The sequence below is a fragment of the Triticum aestivum genome, chromosome 5B (assembly GCF_018294505.1).
Source record: "Triticum aestivum cultivar Chinese Spring chromosome 5B, IWGSC CS RefSeq v2.1, whole genome shotgun sequence".
NCBI classification, from domain to species: domain Eukaryota; kingdom Viridiplantae; phylum Streptophyta; class Magnoliopsida; order Poales; family Poaceae; genus Triticum; species Triticum aestivum.
Genome location: NC_057807.1, coordinates 36,397,615 through 36,408,368, shown reverse-complemented (window position 1 = coordinate 36,408,368; position 10,754 = coordinate 36,397,615). Strand labels below are relative to the sequence as shown.

Below are 10,754 nucleotides of genomic sequence, written 5' to 3'. Positions count from 1 at the left end.
TAAAGGAGCAAGGGGGAGGGGGCGGCCGGCCTAGGAGGGGCGCGCCAAAGGGAGTCCTACTCCCACCGGGAGTAGGACTCCCTCCTTCCTTGTTGGAGTAGGAGAAGGGAGGAAAGAGGGGGAGTGGAGGAAGGAAAAGGGGGTCGCACCCCTTGTCCAATTCGGACCAGAGGGGGGCTGCGCCCCTCCTTCCTTTCGGCCTCTCTCCTCTATTCCCGTATGGCCCAATAAGGCCCATATACTCCCCGGCGAATTCCCGTAACTCTCCGGTACTCCGAAAAATACCCGAATCACTCGGAACCTTTCCGAACTCCAAATATAGTCGTCCAATATATCGATCTTTATTAGATATAGTGATGTGCATTACCGAGAGGGCCCAGAGAGGGCCCAGAGATACCTCTCCGACAATCGGAGTGACAAAACCTAATCTCGAAATACGCCAACCCAACATGTACCTTTGGAGACACCTGTAGTACTCCTTTATAATCACCCAGTTACGTTGTGACGTTTGGTAGCACCCAAAGTGTTCCTCCGGTAAACGGGAGTTGCATAATCTCATAGTTACAGGAACATGTATAAGTCATGAAGAAAGGAATAGCAATATACTAAACGATCAAGTGCTATGCTAACGGAATGGGTCATGTCAATCACATCATTCTCCTAATGATGTGATCCCATTAATCAAATGACAACACATGTCTATGGTTAGGAAACATAACCATCTTTGATTAATGAGCTAGTCAAGTAGAGGCATACTAGTGACTATATGTTTGTCTATGTATTCACACATGTATCATGTTTCCGGTTAATACAATTCTAGCATGAATAATAAACATTTATCATGATATAAGGAAATAAACAATAACTTTATTATTGTCTCTAGGGCATATTTTCTTCATCTTCTTCTTCTTGCGCTCTTGCTGCTGGATCCACCACGGGGTAGGAGGACCCCAATCCCCCTCGCGCCCGGCATAGTCGCGAGCACCACCGCGCTCATCTCTGGCCTCACGCCCTCCTGAGCGCTCGCGCATCACGCATTTCGCCTTGTCACGCAGCTCGCGCTCCCTGCGCATCTCCGCCTCCGGATCAGAGATCTCCATCGGCTGCTTGTCGGCGCGTCGGTCGCCCATCACCACCGCCGCGAAAGATTTGAGAAGGGGGGAGGGGGAGGGCAGATCTTGAGGATGCGTGCGGAGTGACTGAGGCGCCGTACCTCGCGAGTGGTGGCTAGAAACCCTAAATGGGGATCCAGGCAGCCCCGCCGCATCCATTTATAGCCCGCGGACGGTCGTGGGTCGGGCCGAGCCACCATGGGCCGAGGAGGCGCAAGGGGCCGCGAGTCCAGGCCAGTCTCCTGACCCTGCCCCACCTGCAGGCCAGAAAACGATCCAGACAGGCCAACCGGCCCAGGTCCCCCACCCTTGGCCAGCCCCGTACCCGTAGATGACCCAGGCCTATCAGCCGAGACCGGCCCATTGGCCCAACCCTAGGCCCCGAAGAGGAGCGCCTCTCCTCCCTTCCACACGACGCCTCCGCCGCCGAGGCAGGTGGAGCCGACAGGCGCGGATAGTCCTCCCTGGACTGTGCCGGCCTGTCCTCCAGAAGGCACGTTGTAGCCTTGGACCTGATTAGCCGCGCCGCCCCCGACGCTGCTCCAGCTCCCGAGCCCGCACGCACCGACAGTGACAGCTGCCAGATGCGCGAGGCCATGGCCCTGAAGCCACGACCGCCCGGCACAAAGCGCCTCCCGCGCCTCGAGCCCGCCTCTCTCTCCGTCGCCGCGAAGGCCACAATGTCTCTGATCGATGGCCCGTCCGGCACCGCGCGCAGATAGCGCTCCACCTCCGCATCGTCGCCCTCATCCTCCTCCGCCAACGCCCAGAAGCGGTTGTGGCAGGCACCAACCCCCGCCGGCGGTGAGCCGGCGGTCCCTCCACGCCGCTCACCTGGGAAGAGCCCGCGCCGCGACGGACCACGGACCAATCCTCCGTCACCGCCATGGCCGGCCCCCGCTCCGGCGCAGGCACGCAGTCGCCCACGCAGTCGCCCAACCGTACACCTAACGGCTCGCACATTTCGAGTCCTATATGCTCTTCTCGGCTCTCACATAGGACTCATTAACCCACGGGTAAAAGAAATTTGGGAGTAAAAAATGATTCCAAGGCACAAAGTTGCAACATGTCCTTTGGGATGCCCATTTTTTGTGACAAATCTTTTGAAATTGTTAATTAAGCTTGATGTAGAGAAAGAACAAAAGTATTTACTGCATAATTTGTTGAAAACTAATTAGTGTGCCATATTCCTAGTGGGATCGAAGTAATATGGAAAAACAGACACATGTGAATGTCGATAAAAATTTGGAGCAGAGAGTGGTGTACATGAACCTAGTACCTTCATAGTATTTAAGCTGGCAGGTGAGAAAATCAAAATGATTCAATTAAGGTAGGCTCGTCACCGCCTCCTCCTCTTTGTTTGTTGTATCAGATGTCTTTTTGTCCGCCTCAGCACTTCCAGTCACCGGCTGGATTAGTCGATTAGATTAGCATAAAAGCTAGTAAGATGATGTAAGCGGGCTATAAGAAATTTAATATTATATATTTGCTGAGTTCGAAGAAAGAGAAAAACATAAAGAACAAAGGAGGGCAGTCGGTTAATAAGAGCTAGTTGTAGGACAGGCACCAATTTTTTTTGTGAAGGTGTTAGGGAGGCCATGTGCTAATAAAATAGTATTTCTTTTTAGCTAACTAATATACATGTTAATTATCGAATTGACTATAAATGACATGACAACATCCTATAATCAGCAGTTGGCTATATGGCATCTCCGTCAACTGTTAGCTTGTCCTTTCTTGGCTGACGTGGAGGAGTAAAATGTTGAGTACATGAAAACCATTTCCCCGTACAAGAAACGATCTAGACACGGGTACCGTGTTGATGGAGAAAGAGTATGACAAGTGGGTCCATTAAATGAAAGAATAAAATAGAAGAAAAGAGATTAAACAGGAGAGAGAGTGACCTCAAAATAAGTATCGGCACACTGTTGGAGATGCTGCTATTAGCCATGATCTAAGACTGGTCGTAGTGTGGGTAACCTAGCTAGTAGCATAATGCATCTCAAGATAAATTTGCTTACGTGAAAAGTAGTTAATAAAGAAAAAGGGAGATGTCTCTGTTACGATAACATAATGCACTACGAGACAAGATGATTTACATTAAAAAATGTGTCTACACACTTCATCAACCTTGCATGATATCACACATATATTATGTTTTGGACTAGTAACATATCAATGTTTTTTTTTGAGCATCAGTACAGTCTAATTTACATCCCACTATAACCAGCCTAAGTAGTACTCCCTCTTCTTAAATATAAGTCTTTTTAGAGATTTCAATATAGACTACAAACGGAGCAAAATGACTGAATCTACATTCTAGAATGTGTCTATATACATCCGTATGTAATTCGTAGTGGAATTCCTCAAAAGACTTATATTTAGGAGCGGAGGGAGTAGCATACATGCATATGAATGAATGGGAAGTTACACAAAATAAAGTTGCAACGATCGATTTAAAGTAGCACTATTGTATGATATGTATGCATGTATCCAGTCCGCGTATAGCACATTACATACCTCCTTGTGGGGAGCTGAAACCTCCGCAGGTCCGGCATAATCCTCATTGATTCTTTCTATTTCCAGCGTGGGGTGGTTGGGGTGGATTTGGGCCATGTACCTCATGGCTATTTCTGCCTCTTCCACTTCGTCAGCAGTGCTATGCTGGCAGTTAAGCTCATAGGTGACATGCTGAAGACAGGGCATGTTTCCTGGCATCAGACCAAAACCGCCCTTTCCTCTCACGGTGGCACAACATCTCAGTTCCTCAAGCATTGGTAGGACTCCCTCTCCACATGTCATGATCTCCACAGTGATTTTAAGATGCCTCAGTTTCTGAAACTCGTCGCTACCAACAGTATACGAAAACACCTTCATCTTGTATATCTGGAGGTAGAGGTGGCGGAGGGAAGGGAGCGTCCCGAGGATTTGCATATCCTGTTCCGAAACCACCTCCAGTTCCAACCTGAGGGTGGAGAGGAGCGGAACACACGAGGAGTCCAGCCACAACGGCCGCCTGGGTAAAAGTATGTGATACAACCCCAGCTCACGGAGCAGCGAAGGGGGCGTCCACTCTTCCCAGCCGTCGACAAGGATTTCCTTCGCTGAGTGAAACCCGACCCTCAGCTGCTGGAGCCTGCGCATGCTGCCCAATGAACCCACCAGATCCTTGTGCCTGCAGCTCTCGTCTATCGGTTCAAACCATATATTGAGCGTCCTCACCTCCCTCAGATTACCCAGCTGTGTGAACAAGTGTGCGGACTTGTCAGCCGAGGACAGGTCCAGCTCAACGAGGGAGGTGAGCTTCCCTATCTCGGACGTAAATCTTGTACCCTTGCTAGCACGCAAGCACATCAGTTTAGTTAGCTCACCGATGGTTGGCGGCAATTCTTTTATGCCACTTCCCCTGACGTCCAGCGTTTGCAGGAAGTTGAGGTCATGTCCTATGTCTTTCGGTAGCTCCACAGCAGGTGTGTCCACTAGCCCAAGGTACCTCAGATGAACCAACTTTCTAACATGCTTCAGATCACAACTTCCCGTAGAAAAACCACATTTGAAAAACACCAGTACACGTAATGCTCTGAAGCTCAGAAGGGAGGGCATCCTGATGTTTCGCCACTCCACAGCATTGAATGACTTCACATGTCCCATCTCCATGCCAGGGTTAATCTGCTCCATACTTCCTCTGTGAATGGCTAATCTACGGACACGCGAAAATGTGACTGCCTGTTGGTGCTTATCATATATTGTGATGAAGTTCACTTGACTTGACAAGGAGCATATTAAATCATACACCATATCATGAACACTGCAACCAGATAGGCTTCCCATATGACGTGGCTCTACCTGTTGGATCATGTTTCTGTTTACAAGCTCATTCAAGTAGCTCTCCCCCAACTCAAATAATTGTGTCCCTGGTTTATCAATGATAAAACCCTCTGCAATCCACATCCATATTAATGTTTTTTTCCCGAAGGTGGTATCTTCAGGAAAAATTCTCAAGTGCAACAAACATGTCTTTAGACAAGAGGGCAGATCATAATAGCTAAAGGACATAATTTTTCTCGTGTTCTCAACAGCTTCATTCTTTTCATGCCCAAAACCAATAGATTCATATACCTCGGACCAGGCCTCCCTTCGTTTCCCAGCAAGCAGGCTAGCTATTGTAGTGATAGATAATGGCACACCACCACATCTCCATAAAATTTTCTTGGACATTTCATCATATTGTTTATCAAGAAGGACGCTTTGATCGTCACCAAATGTTCTAGAAAAGAATAATCTTTTAGAGTTCTCACCAGAAAGTGGTTTCATGCTGTAAGCACCACCAACTTTTTCAGCAACTCAAGAAATACGAGTAGTTATGATTATTCTATTTCCAGAGCAACTATCCACCATTGCACAATTAATCAGTTCCCATGTTGGTATGTCCCATATGTCATCAATAATAATCAAGTACCTATTTGAACGAGAAGGATTATATATGGTTAAATTAGTAAAACTATCCAGAGTAGTACTATCTGTCTAAATGCGAAGCATGCCCACCATGAAGATTAAAAAAAAGGCTGCCAATCATATAAAACCTGCTTTACAAAGCACTTAATGATAAAGGCAAAAAAAAAGAGACAGGAAAATTAAGAGTTAGCTAGGAACAAGAAAATGCAAGTAATTTCCAGAGCATTTAAGTTGGATTTAACTATGCTCAAAGAAAACGGATCATGTGCACACCTAGCTTTTGAGAATCGACTAAAGTGGACCTTTCAAAAAAAAAGTAATTACATCTGTATCTAGACAAATCTAAGACAATTAATTCGGGGCGGAGGGAGTACATCATATTTCTTCTTTGTTTGACCAAAGCCTAAATACGCCTTCGTAATTTGGGACAGTTTGCAAAAGAGACTAACCACAGCATACAAAGCAACATGAGGAAGGCATAGACTGGTTTAGCTTAGAGGTGGGAGTAATGATTACCTCTTGTCTGCGAGGAATTCCCGTAGCTGGTTGATGAGTTGCATTTCATCCATTGTTGATGCATCCATATACATTTGCCTGTCAAGTGCAAGAAGGATGTCCTTGAGAATTTTCTTTATGTCAGGATTTCGACCCACCGAAACAAAAGCACCACAATCAAATGACTTCCTCATCTTGTCATGCACTGCTTTAGCAAGAGTTGTTTTGCCCAGTCCTCCGAACCCAACAATGGAGACTGTCTTGAGTGTTCTCCCGGACGGATCATCACCCTCAGACAACTTGTTTGTTAGCTCATCAATCGCCTTTTCAATGCCAACAAGGTCAGGCATCTTTGTGTACATGGCCAACAGACGAGGGTCAACCGTTGTTGTGGTGGGATTAGCCACAACATCACTGATCTTGTACCTTTCATGCCGTTCCTTCACCTCCCTAACTTGAATCTTGACCTCTTTGATGTCCTCGGCTAGTTTATGGCGAATCTTGAACTTGCTAACCTTGTTGCGGGTCTTCTTGATGAAGCCCTTGAAGGTTCGTGGCTTGGTCGGCTCAAGACTGTCGATTCGCACCATGGATGAGTCGAGGCTGTCCTCGATGGCGAAGGACAACTCCCTTACTTCGTTTGCCCAGATCATGACTTGTGAGTCAAGCTGGTCCAGCGGCATATTGGAGACCTTCTCAAGAGCAGCATGCATCGTCTCGAGCTCGGCTTTGAGGTCCTTAATTCCCTTCTTCACAGTGTCTTTCAGGTTGTACTCCTTGAGGAGCAGCTCGCCCAGCTTGGGGATGAGGGAGCGCATCGCCCCCGTGCCAAACTCGATGGCCATGCCCTCCCTCCCGAGCTTACTTTGTTTCTTTCCGTATGTTTTTTCTGGGGCTCTTGAGATGTCTTGCTAGCTTGTTGCCTGTACCTAATATACTAGCTGGCCGGCTAGGATGATGCCAGTGAGGTAGTAGATGGTTTTTCCCTTCTATGACGTTGATTAGACTAATGGAGAGGCAAAGTTTGACACGGACGAGGGCGCGTGCGGTTTGTACTGGCTAGGCATATGCGCAAATTGTAAGTTTCACTAAATTAATCCGTGCACTCAACCTCTGGATGTGTTCAAAATTATAGTGCGGTTGTCAGGAAGAGCACCCAGGACACAATGTCGACATTAGCCCATGCAAATTCTCTCTAGATCTGCGATTGTATGTTAGTGGGATCAGATACTGGTACGTCTTAAGTCTCAACAAAGTACTGCATGAGAGATTCGATAAACCGGCAAAACAATTGTTTCTTGGTGCCATGCATATTGCATCCATGCTGTCTACGAAGTACTCCATTAATTGGATGTATACTTTCTCCACACAAAATTTGATAGTACTCCCTTTGTAAAGAGAGTGGCGTTTTAGCACATGGGAGTACGTGCTCCTGATTTTTAAAATATATTTTAAACATATTTTGAAATGCTAAAAAATTCCAAACAAAAACTCGACGCGTACATCTTGATATTGTACATGCTCACAAAGTCGTGTCACGAAAAACCGACAATTTATGTCTCGCGTGTGAAAAAGACAAAATATGAATGCTTTTCAAGACATCATTTTGTCTTTTTTACCCAAGCCATAAAAAATGTCGGTTTTCTTCGAAACTTGACGTGCACAAATATAATATTAAGATGTATGCACCAAAACTTTGATTGAAACTTTTTCATACTTTAAAATATATTTTCCGCGTGCAGGAGTGCACGCTCCCGGGAGCACCAACGAATTTCCGCTTCTAAACTAATGTAAGGCCTCAACCGGTTTGGAAGATTCTCGTAGGAAAAACAAAGGAACAAGGATTGCGAAGGAAAATTTTCTGTATATGCATTCGGTTTGTAGGAAATGCGTACTAGAAATTTCGTAGGAATACTACTCATTTCTTGTGTTTTTTGAGGAGTGAAATGCTACACACCCACTCAAAGTTCATTTTGCACGTATGAACGAGACAAGTCAATTCCTTTGCCATCTCATCAAATTCCTATACTACTCCTAGTTCCTACGTTTTAATTTCCTTCAAACCGAATGAGCCCGAAGACATTTTTTATAGGAAAGATATACGCCAACTTTATAAATAAAACCACAAAACAGAGTGCGACAAGATAAACAACCACACGACACGACCAGAGCAACGGAAATAGAGTCACGGCCAACAACCATGGCACGCAGGCCACCAACAGGTCAATCATAAAAACGATGAGTCACACTGATGTGACCCCTCCTACATACTACCAATTAATCGATCTATCTTATTGGTTGAGTTATTTTATGACGAGTCTAAGGTCATCCAGCTTGGGTTGTTAGCAACGTATTAACTTACCAATAAGCAATACGTAGACTAACTCCTGGTGTGGGAGGACACATATAAGAGTTCCCGTTCGAATCTCTCTGGAAAGAGGACCTTTTGTTTCATGGTAGCCAGTCCGATGATGTGAATGAAACAACTCATCAAATCATAGAGTATGATTACTTGATGTATAATTAAGAAATGGAGCGAACGAGCACCAGAGCCCGCGTAGCGCAACGAGATTGCTTTGTTAATCGGCACCTGTTTTCTACAGCCACTTGTTTGTTGTACTACTTATATGACAGGGCCGCCCAACAACCACAGATACATGCATGATTAGGTGATGGATCGATCAATAATGTGCCTATAGATAATAGAAAAAACTAATTAAGAAAGGCAGGAACAAATATACGTAGAGTTCACCTCTTCCTCGTCGAAATAGATTTCACCTCGTGTACGAAACCACCACCACGTCATACAAGAGTTTCAAGTGCAACAAAATAGAATATTCTGCTGGGGTATCAGCACAAACCCGCCAAGGAAAGCATATAGGAGAAATAGAGAAAAAAGACCACTGAGTAGCCGAAGACTCAGGGGACCTGCCGGGAGGTAAGTCGGCGAGCAGCATCATGCATCGCGTTCATCATAAGTCTCAGATGCTCGCTGTCACGCTGCCTAGACATCGGGTGTCAGTGCTGCAAAAATATCAGAAATTTAAAACTTTTGTCAGAGGCCCGTCAATGAAAGACCCTCTCAATTACCAGCTTATTACGCGTCGTCCACAAAGTCCAAGTTAACGCCGCAAACACAAGCCAGAAGAGACGTCTCCTCCTACCAGCTTGGTTGTCTTTGGTGTGAATGAACTCAGCCAGGTCCAGGGCCTCCCAATCAGTCCCTAGAGTCTCACAGACAAAATTCCAAATAAACGTTTCCGTCATGCAAGAAAAGAGGATGTGGGACACAAAGAGAGAACAACCCATTCCCCAGGTCGTGTCTCTTGATCACCTTTGTTCCAGGTGGGAGGCCATCTCTCAACGACTCCCAAACAAAATTTTGATCTTGAAGGGCAAGGGCACGTTCCATAGCAGAGATGCCCAAGGAATAGTCTGCCAACAACATAGAGCATGGTATGCTGAGCCGACAGAGAAACTGCCCGAAGGGGCTAGATGCCAGGAGATGGTGTATGGATATTCCGCAAGCCTCGGTGGGGAGGGGGACAGCCCGCAAATTAGCCCACTCTACTGTCTCCACCTGCCCCAATGACCGCCATCAAGGTTGTGTTGTGCAAGTTTAAGTGGAGTATCACAAATAGATCACATGCTTGAAGCTTGCCGTCATTCTCGTGATAATGGACATGTGAAGATGTGCTAAACAGAGGCTCGCCCATAGTGGAGTATGGGGGAGCAATCTACTAGTCTTTATCGAGCCAAAGCAATTAGGAAAGGTGGCCCAACTTAAGATCGTAAACATTTAGCTCAAGTGGACTATGTGGAAGGCTAAGGTTTGACCTTGACAGATTTTCTATTTTACCGGGCTCATGGTTGTTGGGAAACGTTGCATGAAAAACAAAAAAAATTCTACGCACACGCAATGATCTATCTATGGAGATGCATAGCAACGAGGGAAGAGTGTGTCTACGTACCCTCGTAGACCGTAACCGGAAGCGTTTAACAACGCAGTTGATGTAGTCGAACTTCTTCTAGCTCCGATCGATCAAGTATCAAACATACGACACCTCCGAGTTCTGCACACGTTCAGCTCGGTGACATTCCTCGCCTTCTTGATGCAGCAAGACGTCGAGGTAGTAGATGAGTTATGTCAGCGGCATGGTGACGGTGATGGTGAAGTGATCCTCGCAGGGCTTCGCCTAAGCACTACGAAAATATGACCGTGCTTGTAAATGGTGGAGGGGGGCGCCGCACACGACTAAGCAATTGTGTGGGGTGTGCTAGGGGTGCCCCCCTACATATATATAGGTGGGAGGGGGAGGTAAGAGGCCAGGAGGCGCCCCAAGTAGGACCGAATCCTACTTGGGTTCCCCCTTGGCCTCCCCCCTTTCCATATTAGCCGGAGGGGGGACGAAAGAGGAGGGGGAGAAAGGAAAGGGGGAGCCCGAATCCCCCCCCCCTTTCCTTTCCCTCCCCCTCTTTCCTTCTCCCCCTGGTTCGGCCCATATGAGGGGCGCACCAGCCTCTGGTGGCTAGTGCGTTTCCCCTCTTGGACCATAAGCACTAGTAGAAAAGGGGGCATTTGTCCCGGTTCGTAAGGGCCTTTAGTCCCGGTTCTTGAACCGGGACTAAAGGGTCGTTACTAATGTCCCCCCCCCCTTTAGTCCCGGTTCTAACACGAACCGGGAAAGATGT

The 10,754-nt window shown here is 46.8% G+C and overlaps 1 protein-coding gene across 1 annotated transcript; it reads right to left on the bottom strand.

Moving 5' to 3' along the window:
• Positions 1-4,639: 4,639 nt before the first annotated feature.
• Positions 4,640-6,933, bottom strand: LOC123115544 (disease resistance protein RGA5-like). The gene is made up of 2 exons (XM_044536677.1): positions 6,084-6,933; positions 4,640-5,571 (listed from the first exon to the last, which is right to left on the bottom strand). The coding sequence occupies exons 1-2, from the start codon at positions 6,905-6,907 to the stop codon at positions 5,457-5,459; spliced, it is 939 nt and encodes a 312-aa protein (XP_044392612.1). The 5' UTR covers positions 6,908-6,933; the 3' UTR covers positions 4,640-5,456.
• Positions 6,934-10,754: the final 3,821 nt, after the last annotated feature.